Source organism: Panthera tigris, chromosome E2 (genome assembly GCF_018350195.1).
Source record: "Panthera tigris isolate Pti1 chromosome E2, P.tigris_Pti1_mat1.1, whole genome shotgun sequence".
NCBI classification, from domain to species: domain Eukaryota; kingdom Metazoa; phylum Chordata; class Mammalia; order Carnivora; family Felidae; genus Panthera; species Panthera tigris.
The window spans coordinates 15217522-15235794 of record NC_056674.1 but is presented as its reverse complement, the minus strand read 5'-3'; the positions used below and the strand labels follow the sequence as shown (position 1 = coordinate 15235794).

The 18273-nt window shown below is 51.5% G+C and overlaps 1 protein-coding gene and 2 long non-coding RNA genes across 4 annotated transcripts; 1 reads left to right on the top strand and 2 right to left on the bottom strand.

Moving 5' to 3' along the window:
* Positions 1–1131: 1131 nt before the first annotated feature.
* LOC122234198 lies at positions 1132–3612 on the bottom strand. The gene is made up of 3 exons (XR_006211975.1): positions 3589–3612; positions 2999–3138; positions 1132–1575 (listed from the first exon to the last, which is right to left on the bottom strand). It is a non-coding gene; the product is annotated as an uncharacterized LOC122234198 (long non-coding RNA).
* A 6906-nt stretch (positions 3613–10518) lies between these two features.
* RINL (Ras and Rab interactor like) lies at positions 10519–18218 on the bottom strand. 2 transcript variants are annotated; one of them, XM_042968183.1, is made up of 12 exons: positions 18149–18218; positions 16315–16580; positions 15955–16226; positions 14519–14621; positions 14181–14253; positions 14032–14096; positions 13625–13774; positions 13114–13533; positions 12450–12743; positions 12059–12190; positions 11741–11910; positions 10519–11658 (listed from the first exon to the last, which is right to left on the bottom strand). In XM_042968183.1, exons 3-12 carry the CDS (start codon positions 16111–16113, stop codon positions 11599–11601), a joined length of 1626 nt encoding a protein of 541 aa, XP_042824117.1. In that variant the 5' UTR covers positions 16114–16226; positions 16315–16580; positions 18149–18218; the 3' UTR covers positions 10519–11598. The 2 variants fall into 2 exon arrangements, with proteins under 2 accessions (XP_042824117.1, XP_042824116.1); XM_042968182.1 differs by having other exon boundaries at positions 15955–16114.
* On the top strand, positions 13709–15308 carry LOC122234020. The gene is made up of 3 exons (XR_006211708.1): positions 13709–13813; positions 14415–14540; positions 15096–15308. It is a non-coding gene; the product is annotated as an uncharacterized LOC122234020 (long non-coding RNA).
* Positions 18219–18273: the final 55 nt, after the last annotated feature.

Genomic DNA, 18273 nt, shown 5'->3' with positions numbered 1-18273 from the left:
CCTCTCTCTCTGCCCCTCTCTTATTAGCGTTCCGTCTCTCTCTCAAAAAAATTAAAATGGGCATTAAAAAAATAAAAACAAAATAACGTCCTCCTGCCCAACCGAGGGAACAAAGATGGCCGCCAAACAATGGTACCAGTGGAAAGACATGACCACCTGGCCTTGAGGAGAGGGAGGCGGGCGGTTTTAGGAACTTGACCTGGTTGTACATACCCTACGCGTTGGGCAGGAGAGGCAGCACCGTCAGGAGTGAAGAGATGGACGGGGGGCTGGGTGGGCCAGACCAGGACCCCCACCTTCTCTCAAGGGGGCGTGCTCCATTCCGGGTATAACACATTAGCACAGGTCCCGCTTGCAGCAGGTTGGTGGGACCCAGTGGAGACTGAGGGGATTCCCCCCCTCATTCAGGGATTCGAACGAACCTCCCCATCCCGGGGGATGTCTCATCGCAAGTTCCAGTAGAGAACGCAGAGAACCCCTCTTTCCGGTGTGATAGGGTTCGGTGTGCTCAGCAGCCAAGCATGTCGACCTACACTGAGAATTGGGACAATGGCTGTTTCCCATGACTTCCATGCCTTTGTGGTGTTGGATGTCTCAGCAGGGGTGTCTAGTCTGGCATATGAGGCAACAAGTCCTACTGGTTGGTCATTCAAATGTATTAACGCCTGGGGACAGTATTTAGTTCACCCAGCCAGGGTGGTTTTACCTGTTAGTAATTTAATCTGCTGTGTTTTTTTTTAATGTTTATTTATTTTTGAGAGAGAGAGAGAGATAGAGAGAGATAGAGACAGAGCACGAGTAGAGGAGGGGCAGAGAGAGAGGGAGACACAGAAGCCAAAAGCAGGCTTCAGGCTCTGAGCTGTCAGCACAGAGTCCGACTTGGGGCTCGAACCCACGAAGTCAGATGCTTAACCGACTGAGCCACCCGACTGTCACCCTGTGACATACATTTTTTAAAATTATGACTGATAACACTATACCAGGACCTATCAGAGTTTTAGGAATTTCATACAAATACAAAGAGAGTTTAGCATCACTTCCTATCTGCACTGTTTCCCATGTAATTTATTTTTATTTTTTAAGGTTTTATTTTTAAGTAATCTCTACACCCACAACCCTGAGGTCAAGAGTCACATGCCCTACAGACTGAGCCAAACAGGCGCCCCTCCCATGTAATTTAAAACATAAAAAGAAACCTAATTAGTTTAATATCTCTCTTTTATATGGAGACAGAACACACCTTTTGAGATGTTCCAGGGACCATCTGGAAAATCCCAGAGTTAGTTCAAGGTTAACAAGACTTGGATTTAGATATGATTTGGGGGAAGTTTGTCAAAAATATCAAAAGGTTCTAAAGCACGTGATTAAAGAGGATCATAGGTCACTGTGAAACGATCCTTAGTTATTCATTTAACCAGAGTGACAATGAGAGTAAGTTACATAATTGTAAAAACACTTAGTTCTTTTAATAGAGAAGAATCCGTTTTCTTAAGTCATCAAAGACCTGAAAAAGACAGCAAGAGGCACTGGAGATTATTTTGATAAGACTTGGAATCTGTTTTCCAGGCAGATTACCTAGGTAAAACAAAACAAAACAAAACAAAACAAAACACAAAACAAAACTTTCATAATCCCGTCGAGAACAGAGCACTGGTCCAAGAAAACTGTCCCTTTAGCAGAGAAAATTACATTTTGCTTTTACGTAAGCACACCATTGATACTGAAGCTTATTTTTCTTTAAGCCAATTAAATAGAGCTCTTTTACAAATTAATTTTGGCACCACCCGTGGCCAAAAGGAAACCCGTGGAGGGAGGAAAACCACATTTACATAGCATACATCTATAGATGTGCATAAACGTGTAGACAGAGACCCCATTCTGTCTACCATTCCAGAACCTCAGCCCTTGACGAGTTATCTTCTGGAGGCTGTGGACTAGCGAGGGAGCTTCTGTGGCCGCCTGTATTTTATTTATTTATTTTTCAAGATTTTATTTTTATCTAAAAAAAATTTTTTTTTACATTTATTTATTTTTAAGAGACAGAGAGAGACAGAGCACAAGTTGGGGAGGGGCAGAGAGAGGAGACACAGAATCCAAAGCAGGCTCCAGGGTCTGAACTGTCAGCACAGAGCCCGACTCAGGGCTCGAACTCACAACCCATGAGATCATGACCTGAGCCAAAGTCACTCAACGGACTGAGCCACCCATGTGCCCCTTAAAGATTTTATTTTTAGATCATCTCTACACCCAAGGTGGGGCTTGAACCTATAACCCAGAGAGCAAGAGTCGTGTGCCCCACCAACCAAGCCAGCCAGGCACCCCCCAGCGGACTGTGTTTTAAAAAGCCTTTTCCCCCACTTTTCCCCTCAGTCTTACGCAATTCTGGGCAGTGCTTACATGGCAAAGGCATGATAAGATTTACATCCTCAAGGGACAGGGAAAGAATTGCGAGTTTTCTCCTAGTAGTTTTGGGACACATTTCTCTATTATCAGCAGTCTAGGGGAATCACTATTTAACATTTTCCTTTGTTTTAAGGCTCCAACGGTATGGGGCACGGGGTCCATCTCATTGTCAGGCGCCACAACATACTCCCCTTTCCTCTCGTCACTTTCCCAGGGATTGTAGCTCTTAAAATTTTTTTTTTTTTAATGTTTATTCATTTTTGAGACAGAGAGAGAGAGAGAAAGAGAGGAGCGGGGAAAGGGCAGAGAGAGAGGGAGACACAGAATCCAAAGCAGGCTCCAGGCTCCGAGCTGTCAGCACAGAGCCCCATGCGGGGCTCAAACCCACGAACTGTGAGATCATGACCTGAGCTGATGTCGGACACTTAACTGACCGAGCCACCCAGGCGCCCTGGGATTGTGCCTCTTAGCGTCCTAATCAGGCTTTGCACAAGTGCTCAGATCTTAATCCGGGGCGGCTTGCGCCCTCCTAGCTTTGCCCAGCGGCACGCTACTTAGAATTCTAAGTCTGCAACTTATTACTTTGTTTTCCTACCGTGCTGTGAGCCCCGAAGCCAGCAGAGTCATGGACAACCGCCTTCCTAACTTCAGCTCTTCCGACTTTCTAACCCGAGCTTCAGCCTCTGGTGCGCACTGCCCAGAGTAGCGGCCGGTCCACTGCGGCAGCTCCGTGCGCTGTGTGATGTGGGCAACAAAGGCAAAAGAAAAAGAAATTAAATGTCCTTGCAATTTACAGTCCATTGACAAGTCCTTGAGACGGGCAGGGTGACCTTCCTCTAGGGTCTCAGCTGCCTCTATGAAGTTGATACTTCGCTAAGGGCAAAAGGCGATTTTAGCCCAGTACCCCCACCCCCACCCCGAATCCTGTAAAGCTACTTTAACACATAAAAAAATTCCTTTGGAAACTTCCCTTATCTCACCCCGTCCCAAGCTTAGGGCCCACTGATATACATCTGAAGGGTCATATGACTCAGGTTTTATTAAATAGTGATAAATGACCTTTTCCTAACAACAGCTAGCCCCCTCAAGGTCCTGGAAACCTCACTTCCAAAATTCCTTAGAGACATACCCTGTCCCTAACCTCCTCCCAACCCGAAGGTATGTTATCAGTCACCAGTCACAAACCCAGTGCAGCTCTTCCTGCCCGGGGGTCCAGTCCCTGTGCTTTTTTTTTTTTTTTTTTAATTTTATTTATTTTTGAGAGAGAGAGAAATAGAGAGAGATCGTGAGTGGGGAAGGGGCAGAGAGAGACAGAGACATAGAATCCCAAGCAGGCTCCAGGCTCTGAGCCATCAGCACAGAGCCCGAACGCGGGGCTTGAACTCAGGAGCTGGGAGATCATGACCTGAGCCGAAGGTGAACACTCAACCAACCGAGCCACCCAGGTGCCCCAAAGTCCCCGTACTTTAATAAAACCACCTTTCTGCACTGATGACGTCTTTTTTTTTTTTAATGTTTATTTTTGAGAGACACAGAGTGTGAGTGGGGAAGGGGCAGAGAGAGAGGGAGACACAGAATCCGAAGCAGGCTCCAGGCTCCGAGCTGTCAGCACAGAGCCCCATGCAGAGCTCAAACTCACAAACCTTGAGATCATGACCTGAGCCGGAGCCGGACGCTCGACTGACTGAGCCACGCAGGCGCCCCTCGTTAATTGTTGGTTTGCGAACTGGCCCCGTACACAGAGGACAAGGGGAGACCAAAGAAAGAGGCGGACCAGTCCAGATGGGTAGGTGGCAGGTTTCATAAGCAAGGGAACTCACTTACAAGGCTTGTCTTGGGCGCCACAAGAGGAGTGGGTCTCCCCACCCACCCACCAGCATCTTAAACTGGACTCAGTCACGTATACCATCCACATGGTTTCAACAACACCTTACTCTGTCAAGGCTATGTCCTTGGAACAGCTCCCACTGCAGGAACAGCGGACAGAAGTACATTCCGTGGGGGGTGAGGGGTGGGGGGGAGGGAGGGAGGAGCCTCTGATTGGCTGAGTCCAGATCATGGGTCAACCAGCGGTCGTGTCCTCTTGATGACATCCTGGAACAGGCCTGCAAGCCACGAAGCATTAGCCACGATCATGTTGGGGCAGCCAGAGAATCTATAGGCAGAGCACAGGATGTTCCTCAACGGGGCGTAATGCGGTGGGTGGCTCATTGTGATTTTGATTTGCATTCCCCGAAAGATTGGTGAGAAAGAGCATTTCCTCGTGTGCCTATTAGCCATTCGGGTATCTTCTTTGGAAAAATATCTATTTAAGTCCTTTGCCCGTTCTTAAATGGAGTGTCTGTTGCTGACTTTTAGGGATCCTGTGTATATTCTGGATATTAACCCCGTGTGATTTGCAAATATCTTCTCCCATACAATGGGCTGCCTTTTCACTCTGTTGATTGTTTCTTTGGACGCACAGATGTTTCTAATATTACATTCTTTGTTTTGTTTTAATTTCTTTTTTTGTTTTTAAGTAATCTCTACCCCCAGCGTGGGGTTCGAACTCACCACCCCGGGATCCGGAGCTGCATGCTTCCCCGGACTGAGCCAGCCAGGCGCCCCACGCTTTTCACTTTGCTGTCGTCCAGTTTTGTTTTTCTTTTGTTGCCTGGTCTTTTGGTGTCATATCCAAGAAATCATTGCCAAATCCTTTGTCATGAAGCTCTCCCCCTATTTTGTTCTCCTCAGGGTCTTCTAGTTTGAGTTCTTACATTTAGGTCTTTGGTTCATTTTAGGTTCATTTTTGTTTGTGGTGTTAGCTAAGGGTCCTCCTTCACACCTTCTCATGGGAAAAGGCTGTTCTTTTCCCATCAAATGAGCTGGGCACCCTTGTCAAAAATCGTTTGACCTTATATGCAAGGGTGTATTTTTAGAATTTGTGCTCTTAACAAGTTGCTGCCGGAGAACCGCTGATATGCATATATAGTATCAGATTAAAAGTAAAACAGGAAGGGAGGTTATACTTTTTGAGAAGTCACAGACAAGGTGACCCCTGAACAAAACTTTGCCAGAAGCAAGAGAGTCAGAGGCTCGCATCTGGGGAAGATGTTCCAGGCAGAGAAGAAAGCCGCGCAAAGGTCCTGGGGTGGGTGCGTGCCTTGCAGGTGCGGGGAACAGCGAGGAGGCCTATTACAGGGAGTTACGTTTTCCTCCCAGGTTAAAATTTCCTCCCACCATGGTCAGACGCGGGCTCCAGTTAGAGATCAAAAAATAAAAAATTTAAAAAAATAAAAAGCTGTGTCTCTCACAAACCTAAATTTTGGCCTGAGAGGTGAACCTGTGATTTATTTTTAAAATTTCCTTCTGGCTGCCATGTGGGTGGGAATCGGAGGGGATCCTCGGGACTAGGAGCCCGGAGACCGTGGAGGCTGGGCTAGACCAGGATGGGCGGCCATGGAAGGGGAGGATGGGGTGCACGGGAGGGGGAGAGGGAGGTGTCCAGGATGAGGATCCGGGCTCTAGTCTAGGGACTGGGGGATCATGAGGGCCCCCTGTAATGGGGACTAGAAGGAGGAGCTGTTTTGGGGGAGATGCTGTGGCCGGTTTGGGACATCGTGGGAGTGGAACCCCAAGAAAAGGCATCCAGCCCCAAGCCCAGAGCTCCAGAATGAACCAGACGCGGGGTGTGCCTCCACAGCCCTCCAGCAGGGGTACCCCAAACATCCACCACTTGCGTTTCACGTTCGCAGAAGCTGCCACGTATCCACGCATCACCCACGGACTTAGTTACCGGGTAATTTTCTTGAAATCAGTTCAGATTTTTTGTTGTTGTTGTTAATTCAACACATTTATTTAAACGGGAAGGGTCAGGGGCGCCTGGCGGGCTCAGTTGGGACAACATGTGACTCTTGATCTCAGGGTTGTGAGTTTGAGCCCCGCGTTGGGTGTGGAGGTTACTTAAAAATAAGATTTAGAAAAATAAATAAAATAAAATAATAAGCAGGAAATGCAGGAAATGTCATTTAAATCTAGGAGGTGCAAAGCCAGTATCAACTGTCATAAATAGAATATGGCAGCACAAATACCCCAGTGACTCAGCAAGGACCAAGAAGAGGTACCGAAAGCATTGGGTGAAGGGCTGCTGGGGACAGGTTCTTCACAGGGTCTCAAAGTATCACCCACAGGTGACATCATTCAAAGGGGGGGGGAGATCTGGCAGTCACTTCCTGTTGTGGGCAGAATTATGACCCCCCCATTCGTATTTTTTTTTTAAATTTTTTAAGTTTATTTATTTTGAGAGAGAGAGAGAGGGGGAGCACAAGTGAGGGAAGGACAGAGAGAGAGGGAGAGAGAGACAGAATCCCAAGCAGGCTCTGCACGGCCAGCGCAGAGCCGGATGCGGGGCTCCAACTCACACGCCATGAGATCGTGACCTGAGCCGAGATCCAGCATCGGATGCTTAACTGATGGAGCCACCAAGGCGCCCAGGAAATTCCTATGTTGGAGTCCAAACCCTCAGTTCCTCAGAATGTGACTGTGTTTGGAGCAAGGATCTGCAGAGAGCTAATTAAGTTAAAATGAAGTCACACGGGTGGCCATAATGCGCTATGAATGGTGTCCTTATAAGAAGACACGGACAGGGCGCCTGGGTTGCTCAGTCAGTTAATCGTCCTACTTCGGCTCAGGTCATGACGTCACAGTTTGTGAGTTCGAGCCCCGCGTCGGACTCTGTGCTGACAGCTCGGAGCCTGGAGCCTGCTTCGGATTCTGTGTCTCCCTCTCTCCGTCCCCCGCCCCCCTCCACTCATGTCTCTCCCTCTCTCCCTCAAAAATAAACATTAAAAATTAAAAAAAAAAAAAAAAGAAGAGACTGGGAACTAATGTAACATTGTGTATCAACTACGCTTCAATGTAATAAACAAACAAGTAAATGTTTTAAAAAGGAGAAGAGATCAGGACACAGACACACGCAAAGGGAAAGCCGTGCATGTGAAGACGAAGGGAGAAAATGGCCATCCACAAGCCACAGGGAGAAGCCTCAGAGGAAACCAAACCTGCCAAGGCCCTGATCTTGGACTTCCAGCCTCGAGAATCTTTAACCACCCCATCCGTGGTTTGCTACTATGTCACCTTGATCAAACCAATATTCTCCTAACTCCCCAATATTCTCCTAACTCCCCAATATTCTCCTAACTCCATGGGCACAGTTAGCACCACTGATCAGGGGGCCCCTGACGGGCTGTACCGAGAGGAACACAGTGTCCCCCCACAGAGTACGCTTCTCTGAACTGCGGGACTGGCATCTAATAAGGACCAGAAAAATCCAGAAGGTGGGATGGCCCCCAACACATAGTCACCCAGAATACAAAGAACTTCTACAGCTCAACAACAACAAAAACCCAAATAACCCAATTTAAAACTAGGCAAAGGGTTTGAATAGATATTTCTCCAAAGACGATGTACGGATGGCCAGCAAACATATGAAAAGATGCTCAGCATCACTAATGCAAATCAGAACTACAATGAGACACCCCTTCATGCTCATTACGATGGCTACTCTACAAAAGAAACAAAAGTGATCATGGAAAGTAGATGTCGGGAAGCATGTGGAGGGATCAGAACTCTTGTGTTTTGGGGACGCCTGGGTGGCTCAGTCAGCTGAGCGTCTGACGCTTGATTTCAGCTCAGGTTGTCATCCCAGGGTTATGGGATCGAGCCCGGCATGTGGCTCCATGCTGAGCACGGAGGCTGCCTGGGATTTTCTCTCCTCTCTCTCTCCCTCTGCCCCTCCCCTGCTCCCTCGCTCTCTCAAAAATAAAAATCGGTCACACGACAACGTGAATACAGTTAACGCTACGGAACGGCACACCTAAAAAACACTTTAGAGGGTAAATCTTGTATGATTTTTACTACAGTGATAAGAAATATATACACATGTACATAAGCGCATAATAAATAAACACAATACAATCCTCAGTGTCCTGCTTGCCCTGGAGGTTCTGGAAAAAGGAGATGGTCCCCTCACATCTCTTGGGTCTCTTGGGATGCAGCTACCCCACTGAGTTGTGTCTGAATCGTAAGATCAGAGGCCACATCCTGTAGCTCATCACCCCCCACCCCCCATCCCTGCTTCCTGCCCCACTCCCCAGTGTAGCCATTTTAAGCTTTCTGGCTTTTAAAAACAATTGCAAAGAACTCCTCCCTGGCACGCTTTTTTTTTTTTTTTTTTTACTTGATGTCTAAAATTACAGAATTTTGATTATGAAATGCAAAATGTGAAACGTAGAAATTTAATGGCAATACGTCTCTTCATGAAATGGACTGAGAGGGATTTGCCTATTTTTCTAGTTAATTCCTGTTATCAGTAGACGCATGTCCTTTGTCGCTAGAACAGGACTGGGCTGGATATTCATTCTACTCCCTTTTTTTTCTCTCTTTAAAAAAAAATTATTTATTTATTTTGAGAGAGAAAAAGCACGAGTCGGGGAGGAGCAGAGAGAGAGGGAGAGAGGGAGAGAGAGAGAGAGAGAGAGAGAGAATCCCAAGCAGGCTCTACCCCATTGGGGCTCGAACCCACAAACCATGAGATCATGCCTTGAGCTGAAGTCGGAGGCTTAATGGACTGAGCCACTCAGGCGCCCCAATTTTTCTCTTTTATACGAAGTGCTGAGTCACTGGTAGGTTTCCCGCAGCTGCTGTAAGAAATGACTACAAACTCCGTAGCTGACGACAACAGAAATTTCTTCTCCTACAGTTCCGGAGGCCAGGAGTCTGGAATCAGTATCCCCAGATTGAAATCAAGGTGTTGACAGGGCCTCACTCCTTCTGGAGGCACTAAGAGAGAATCAGTGGGCGCCTCTCCCGGCATCTGTGGCTGACGCCTTTCCTGGGCTTGTGACCGCCCACCCTCCACCCTTCAAGGCCACGTCTTCAAATCTCCCTCTGCCTCCCATAGGGACACGTGGGATTGCATTTGGAGCCCTCCCCCAGACAATCCAGAATAGCCTTCCCATTTTAAGATCCTTGACTTAAAACATCTGCATGGGGGCACCCGGGTGGCTCAGTCAGTTAAGCGTCTGACTTCGGCTCAGGTCACGATCTCACCGTCTGTGAGTTCGAGCCCCTGCGTTCAGCTCTGTGCTGACAGCTCAGAGCCTGGAGCCTGCTTCGGATTCTGTGTCTCCCTCTCTCTGCCCCTCTCCCCCTCATGCTCTGTCTCTCTTTCTCGCTCGACAATAAATAAGCATTAAAAATAATTTTTAAAAAATCTGCAAAGACCCTGTTCCAAATAGGTACCACTCATGGATTCCAGAGGTTAGGACATGGGTATCTTTTGGGGAGTCATTGGCAGTGTACCACAGAAACTCTGTCATCGAATCATTCAGCAAGTATTTACTGCACACCTACTGTGTGCCAGGCATTTGTCTAGGCACGGAGAATACAGCTGTGAACAAGACAGAGATCCCTAGCCTCCCCCAGGCAGTCTAAGGCCACACTGTCCAAAATGGTAGCTCTAAGCCCCGTGTGGCCATTGAGCACTTGAAACGTGACTGGTCCCAACGGAGATGTGCTAAAATGTAAAATACACACCGGCGGGGCACCTGGTTGGCTCAGGCCACGATCTCATGGTCGTGAGATCGAACCCCACCTCAGACTCTATGGTGGGAGGGCGTGGAACCTGCTTGAGAGTCTTTCCCTCTCCCTCTGCCCCTCTGCTTGCACACTCTCTCTCCTTCAAAAACCAAAGAAAGAAAAAAAAAGAAAAACATGAAAAAAGTACACACTGAGTTTGAATATTTAGCACACACACAAAAAGAATGTTAAATAGCGCGATGAGTTTTGGATATATTTTTTTAAGATTTTTTTTATTCAAAAAAAATTTTTAATGTTTATTTTTTAGAGAGAGACAGAGCGTGAGCAGGGAAAGGGCAGAGAGAGAGGGAGACACGGAATCTGAAGCAGGCTCCAGGCGCTGAGCTGTCAGCACAGAGCCTGACTCGGGGCTCAAACTCATGGACGGTGAGATCGTGACCTGAGCCAAAGGTGGACGTTTAACCGACTGAGTCACCCAGGCATCCCGATATATTATTTTAATTTTTAAGTAATCTCTACACCTAACGTGGGGCTCGAGCCCACAACCCTGAGATCAAGAGTCACACGCTCCTCTGACTGAGCCAGCCAGGAGCCCCTAATTTTTGGATATTGATCACATGTTACGAGTGAGAACCTTTGGGATACACTGAGTTAAATCCAATAGGTTATTAAAGTTAATTTCACTTGAGTTTTTACTTTTCTGTAATGTAGCTACTAGAATATTTAGAATTGCTTATCTAGCTTGCATTGTATTTCTCTTGGATGGTGCTGTGCTGTTCTAAGGGACGGGAGCCTAGGGACAATTAACACAATAAATATGTACATTTCATGGTATGTTAGGAAGTGATCATTTCTATGGAAAAAAAATAAAGATCGGGGTAAGAGAGTATATCAGCTTCCTGTTGCTGCTGTAACAAATTACCACAAATGTAGTGGCTCAAAAAACCACAAATGTATTATCTTGCAGTTCTAAAGGTCAGAAGTCCAAAACGGGTCTTAGGGCCTAAATCAAAGGCCGAATTCTTTCTGGAGGTTCCAGGGGGAAATCCATTCCCCGTCTTTTTCAGCTTCTAGACAAGTCTTTGGCTCCTGGCCACATCACTCTGACCTCTGCTTACAAAATCACATCTCCTTCTCTGACTCTGAGCCTCCCACCTCCCTCCTAAGAGGACTCCTGTGATGTTACCGGTCCACCAGGATGATCCAGAATAATCTCCCCATGTCAAGATCATTCATTTGGTCACATATGTCAGGTCCCTTTGACCATGTAAGGTAACATATTCACAGATTTGGGGGATCAGGAGGTGGATGTCTTGGGGGGGGGGCATTATTCTGCCTGCCGCAGGGAGGGTCAAGCCAGAGGAGGTACAGTTTTACACAGGGTGTCTGGGAGAGCCTCCCCGAGAAGGTGACAGCCACCTAAAGACCCGAAGGAACGGAGGGACGGAGCGATATAAATACTAGAGAATGGAGTAGCCAATGCAAAGGCCCAGAGGTGGGTCTGTTCCGGGGAACCTCGCCGCCTCCTGGCACCTAAACCAACAGGGGTCAGAAGTCGGTGCTGTCCTGGCGCCTCCGGAATCTTGCCTGAGGAACAGGAGGATGTGGGACCCCTTATCATAGTCCGTCTCTGGGCACAGTGTCTCTTGCCCACGGCTCCTCAAAGGGCAGTTGGACCTGTGGGGAGAGGCAGGAGCCTGGGTCAGAAGGGCAGTGGGTCCAGCGGTCCCCTCCACCCGCAGTCCGGAGGGGCGATCACCTGGGCTCCGCGGTCCCGTCTGTCCTGTCTGTGCAGTGTTCGCCGGCTGTGCCACTGGCGCAGGGAGGCGCGGGCCTCAGAGCTGAGCCCCTGGGGAGCGCGGCCCACGTCGGGCTGGTAGTGAGCAATGTGGTGCAGCGCCCCAAACCACGTGGTCAGGTAGTACCCGGCTAGGGGCAGGAAGGGGTGGTCAGCGCAGCTCTGGGGCTACGCTGGTGGCCCGAGGTCCCCCTGCAGTTTAACCCTTGCTGCAGGGCGAGGCTGTTTGGCCCCAGGGCGCCCCCTGTGGGGTCCCGGCGTTCCGGGGTGGGGGCTCACCTTCTCCCCGCAGCTCGTCCGGATCCAAGAGCTCCATGAGAAACTCCACGTCCAGCTGCGTCTCCCCAATGTGCGGACTCCAGATCAGTTCTTCCGTCAGCGCGGGCAGGAAGGCGTCGGCCCCCAGGGGCTCTGGCGGAGCAGGACGGGCTCCGAGGTGGATGGCGGGCGTGCAGACCCCTCCGTCCGATCCCCAGAACACGAGGGCGGGCTGCCCTTCCACCTCGCCGGGCCGGCAAACGCCTCTCGGCGGATCCCCAGGCCCGCGTAGGCGCCCCCTGCTAGAGCGGGTCACCCTCTCCCCTCGACGGGCACACTGGCGCCTCCCACCGCGCCTCCCCGATCCTCCAGCCACCGCACATCCGGGTAGACGCGGGTAAACCTTCTTTACCTTGGTCCTTGCCCTGAGCCAGGCCCGCGTAAACGTCACTGCACACCTCCAGCAGCAGCGCCACCTTGCGGCGTGGGGCGCAGGCGGCGTGGAGGTGCTCCAGGCGCGCGTGGATGCGGCTCCGCAGGGCGGGGGCGGGGCCCCGCCCCTCAGGCCCCGCCCCCTCCCGCAGGGCTGTCTGTCGCTGCCGCAGTCGCCGCAGCTCCCGGGCTCGCAGCGTCCGGAGTCGCGTCCACAGGGCGGGCTTCAGGGGCTCCAGCACCGCCCGGCACAGGGCGGCCTCCAACGCGACGCCTGTGAGGGGTTGAGGTCGGTGAGCGAAGGGCCGCCAGGCTGACCCACGTCCACCCTCTCGCTCCACTTGACCGTACCCTCCGCGCCCCGCCCCCCCCAGCCCTCCCTGGCTGCTGGACGCCCACAAGTGTAGACATGGGTGGGAACACGTGTGCAAGGGGGAGCCTGGGTGTGGAGTATGGCTGTCGCCCACGTGAGAGATGTTCCCGTAGGGAGGGAAAAGCGCGTGAGTGGAAAAGCACACAGGTGCACACGGATGGAGAGAAAGACGTTGGGTGTGAAACACACACGTAGGGCCCGGAGATGGCAAACGAGAACCCGAGTGCGTCGGGGCATTGGCCATAAATTCCCTCCCAGTCCTCCTTATTACCAAGATCCTCCTCCTTCTGGGGGACCCCAGGCCCCCGGCTCCCAAAGACAGCCCTGACGTCGGGGTCCTTTGACAATCGATCCTGGAGGTCGGTAAGGAGGTGCCGCACATCCTGAAGCAGCTCTGTGGCTGGGTCCCCGGGGCTGTGGGGGCCTCCAGCATTTGAGGTGAGGCGGGCTCGAAGGCCCTGGAACTGCCTGCCCACGTAGTTGCTCCGGGCCCTGGCCAGAGCCTGGATGTGATGGGTGAGAACATCGTCAGGTCCTTTCTCTTCATCTTTGTAGCTGTCCTCGTCCTCGTCCTCGTCCTCCTTCTCTTTCTCCTCCACCAGGCTGGCTAGGGTTGGCCCAGGATGGTATCCTTCTGGGCTGAGCGGGCCTTCGACCCAGGAGACCCGGTGAGGGGCAGGGTTCCTGGGGGCTGGATGTGAGGAGAGGGTCGGGTCCCGCAGAACAGCGGCAATAGCTCCCTCATCCTCCAAGGGCCCAGGGCCCTGCCCCACCCAGCTAACCTGAACTGTGTCTTTCTGCAGTCCCTGAAGGTGTCTCTGCGGTGATCTGCTCCAAACCCCACCCTCCGTGGGTCTCCAGGTACAGCTTGTTCACCACCGAGAGCACCTTCTCCGAGATGTTGAGTTGGACGCCGCCGGTCTGTGGAAGACCTGGGAGCCAGCACAACCGAGGTGTCCCAGATGTCCCAGGTGCCAGCCCTGGTTCCTTCAGGGTACCAGGAGAATTAATTCCCAGCCTCATTACTGAAGGAGCTGAGGCTTCGTCCCTGGTCCCTTGTCACTCAGGCCCAGGAGTCGAGCCTCCCACAGCTCTCTCAGACCCCCATTCTATCTTCCCTCAAACATAGAAGTCTGGTTCCTGAAGTGCCATCCTTCTGGACCAAGGAGCCTGGGAGGTGGCCTCTCACCTGTTTGTTGGTCTCCTGGCCTTAGAGTGGGAGGGGGCAAGAGCAGTGTTCTGGGTAAAACATCCCTGAGAAAAGATAATGGGGAGCTGCAGTGGGTGGGATGCCTTAGAGATGGATCCCCCTTAGCCCTTTTGACGGGTAAGCTGTACCTGCTGGCTGATAGGAAAGCCAGGAGATGGGGCAGGTCCGGCATACAGAGGTTAGAGTATTCCAGAGAAACACCTGAGGGTTGGGGGCAACAAAGGGCAAGGAAGAAAAGTTGAAGGGTGGCAGCCTCATCTTCCCTGGGACTCTCTCTTCCTCAGTTCTGCAGTCCCCCAACAGCCCTTCAAAACAGGGAAATTTCTACCCCTTGAAGTCCCCATCTTTTCCTGTGTCTTTAGGCTTGCATCCCACTTATGCCACCAAATAGGATTTGGGAGATTATTTTGGAAGCAAAGCTCACCAAATTTGCTGTGGACTGGAAACTCAGGAGTAGGCTCCTTACCTCCAGGAAGCTTCTGGATCTGGTAGGTGCAGACTTCTCCTGGTGAAGCTCCTGTCCTCAACACCAGGACCTGGCTGGAGTTGTGTCCTGTGACCAGGAAACTCTGATTCGGGGGTGGGGGTGGAGGCAAAGGTCATCTTGGAGAGGATTTGTGCAGATGTCTGTTACTTTTGCCTGCCCAGCATCCCATTTCCCTTATGTTGGGTTCCACACCCAAATTTCCTTTAGAGAAACCCACTTCCTCCCTTAGTGCCCGTGGGTGGGACTAACTCTGTCCAAGCCCTAGGGGTGGTCTGTGACCTGACCTAGCCAATAGGATGACAGTGCTTTCTAACCACTGTGATTGGTTCAGAGATGGGCATGTGAATCAGGCCCGGCCAATGGAAATCTTCCACGAGGTTTTTGCTGGAGCTCTTTGGCACAAGGACTCTTTTCACACTGGGATTTGCTAAGCTTGTGAGATGTGGCCCTGAGCTGGGGACAGCCATCTCTGCCACCACAAGGAGGGAGCCCCCTCGAGAAGGAAGCTGTGTAGACCCTAGTTGCCTTATCCTAATCCGTTCCCTATCCCTTGCAGAACTGCAGGGTTGTGAGGGCCTCATCTGCCCAGCCGTAGAAGATGGATAATGACGTAGGTGGTGTTTCTCACCTCGGGTTTTATAACTCCCAGGGGAGCTTTAAACAATGTATTGCTACCCGGGCCCCCTTCCATATGTTTTGAATCAATTGTGAAGGCTTTTGGTTTTCCTGTTTCTTTTAACCGGCGCTCGGCGCTTCCTTTCTCGTCTTCCTCCTGCCTGGAGCTCACACACGTGCTTGGACCCGGGGCAGCCACTGGGCTTCCATGGAGGAAGTCCAAGAGAATTGCAAAAGCTGGCCTTGATGTCACTCGAGCTGTTAAACTAGAGCCTGCAGCTGCCTTTCTGGTACAAAGAGCAGTGCCTATTTGCCTAAGCTACTGTGTGGATCGAGTGTTTGTTCCTTGAAACCCCAAACGGTCGGCTTTCCCCACAGTTTAAAGCAAAGCCAAGGGGCGCCTGGGTGGCTCAGTTGGTTGAGCGGCCGACTTCGGCTCGGGTCACAATCTCACGGTTTGTGAGTTCGAGCCCGCGTCGGCCTCTGGGCTGACGGCTCTCTCTGCCCCTCCTCCACTCATGCTCTCTCTCTGTCTCAGAAATAAGTAAGCATTAAAAAAAAAATTTTAAGCAAAGCCAAGACATGGGATGAAGAGAACTTTATAAGTCGTCTAATGCTCAGGATCCAGACATGGCTGAAATTCCCTTTCTTCCGGGGTTTTCAGCCCACTTACTTTTCAGTAAGTGGCCTTTTTTGGTTTTCCCGGTTTGTGCTGTTTGTCACCAGCAAGCGGCGGAGTCCTGACTGACCCACGGTGTCATGGGGAGGGTCAGAGAGGGTCCCCGGCTGTGAGTACTCACCCCCGGTGGCCACAGCTCAAGAAGGGCTCCCGCATCCTGAGTAGCCAGCTCTGGGATCTGCCACACCCCCCGTGTCCTCTGCAGGCGAAGGAGTGGCTCTGGGGTCCCAAGGACCCCTAAGGGGGCCTCACCTGCTCCATTCACCTGTGGTGGAACCATCCTGGGACATGCAGGGTCCAGGAGACCAGAGGTTAGAGGTGGGCAGTTGGACACTAAGGTGGGGTCCAAGGTGCAGGAAGGGGCAGCCCAGGGGCGAGATGAGATTCAGGGTCCTATGGGGGGGTGTGGGCATTGGATGGCTGGAAGGGCCTTCTGAATCCGGGGGCAGGAGTTGGAGACCCCAGCCCCCGCAGCTCTCACCTCTCCCCATCGATGAGGCCTGCAGAGGCCTTGTCCTCCGGCTGGGCCATCCTCAGGATGCGGGAGGCCAGCAAGCCATGGTCTGGCCTCTGGCAGGGAGGAAGGTAAAGTTCAAGGCTGCTCCAATCCAGGGGTAATATTCACGATATAGCAGAGACCCTGACCGATCAGAATGGGCCCAAGGCCCCTCGCTGTGCCGGGTGTCAGTTCTTTAGGGGCTGGCTGGTGGGGAGATGTGGGGATCCCAGAAGGAAGGCCCGTGTGTCCTGGTGGGGAGGGGACAAGGGGAGGACCCAAACCGACAGCTATTTACCAAGTGGTACAGAAACACTTCAGATTTTGACAACCGGTGCTGCCATAATACAGACGCGGACCAGTTGAGTAACAAGCCCGTGTCTGGACAAGTGCTCTGCCCATGGTAGGCACTCTGTAAACGTGCCATCATGTTACAGACGTCCTCTCTTCCTCCCTTCCCAGACCACAGAAGGGCTCTCGGATATTCCCTCCCCCACCAACATTCTACTGTGAAAGTTTTCAAACGTTCAGAAAAAAGGAGAGAATTTTACAGGGAACATCCATACATTCACTACCTAGATTTTATTGTAACCACTTTGCTTTTTGCTTTGTAACACATCTGTGCCCTCTATCCACTGGACCTCAACTCTTAATTTTTAAAAAAGGTTTTTTCTGGGCGCCTGGGTGGCTCAGCTGGTTAAGCGTCCAACTTCAGCTCGGGTCATGATCTCATGGTCCATGGGTTCGAGCCCCGCATGGGGCTCTGTGCTGACAACTCAGAGCCCGGAGCCTGCTTCGGATTCTGTGTCTCTCTGTATCTCTGCCCCTCCCCCACGCATGCTCGGTCTCTCTCCATCTCTGAAAAATGAATAAATGTTTAAAAAAAATTTTTTTAAAGATTTTTTAAGTGGGCTCCATGCCCAACATGGGGTTTGAACTCACAGCCCTGAGATCAAGAGTCGTATGCTCTATGGCTGGGCCAGCCAGGTGCCCCTATCAGGCTTCAACTCTTTTTTTTTTTTTTATAATTTTTTTTAATGTTTTATTTTATTTTTGAGACAGAGAGAGACAGAGCATGAACGGGGAATGGGCAGAGAGAGAGGGAAACGTAGAATCCGAAGCAGGCTCCAGGCTCTGAGCTGTCAGCACAGAGCCCGACGCGGGCTCAAACTCACGGACCGTGAGGTCACGACCTGAGCCGAAGTCGGACGCTCAACCGACAGCCACCCAGGAGCCCCTGGGCCTCAACTCTTAAAGCCAATACACAATCCTAGCTACAGTGGGTTATGACTCAGGGTGGGCATTTTTGAATATTTTCCCTGCGGCAGTCCCAGGAGTGAGACATCTGCGGCCATTCATCTGTGCACCCAACAAACACTTAAGAAGTACAGGCCCAGACTGGGGTGCCAGCCCCGGGGGGAAGGTGATAGACAGGATGGGCCCCTGCTCTCAGGGTCTTCCATTCTTGCTTGGGGTGGTATAGGAGGCGGGTAATAAATAGCCTGCTGACCAGAAACCCAGGGTTTGGGGAAGGGTGGGGACAGTGAGCAGGTGCTCAGTCCAGGGGAGAGCAGGCAGGAGGGGTAGGGGCAGGGAGGCAGATGCTCGCCTGGGTCCCACAGAGGAGAAGACGTGGAGGAGGAGGAGGAGGAGGAGGAGGAGGAGGACGGAGAGGGGGAGGGGGAGGAGGAGGGGGAGGGGGAGGAAGGGGAGGAGGCCGGTGGCGCTGGCCAGGGCGGCATAGGGGCAGCAACCTGATACCGAAGGGAGGCAGTGGGGGGTGACAACGGCCAGCTGCTCGGTCCCTGGGGACCCCTACCTGTTCTTCGAGGGGAGGCCTGGAGTAGCAGGAAGTGAAAGTGTTCCTCACAGAGAGAGGAAGCTGAGCGGGTGGGGGAAGAGGCGGGGCTGGGGGGGTATCTGAAACCAACCTTCCCCTCTTTT

Coding starts and splice junctions, on each gene's coding strand:
- RINL (XM_042968182.1), bottom strand. CDS start 16,364: ATGGCCCAGCCGGAGGACAAGGCCTCTGCAGGCCTCATCGATGGGGAG. Junction 12,744..13,113: donor CCAGAAGGAGGAGGATCTTG/GTAATAAGGAGG, acceptor AACCCCTCACAG/GCGTCGCGTTGGAGGCCGCC. Junction 11,911..12,058: donor GGACGAGCTGCGGGGAGAAG/GTGAGCCCCCAC, acceptor TCCTGCCCCTAG/CCGGGTACTACCTGACCACG.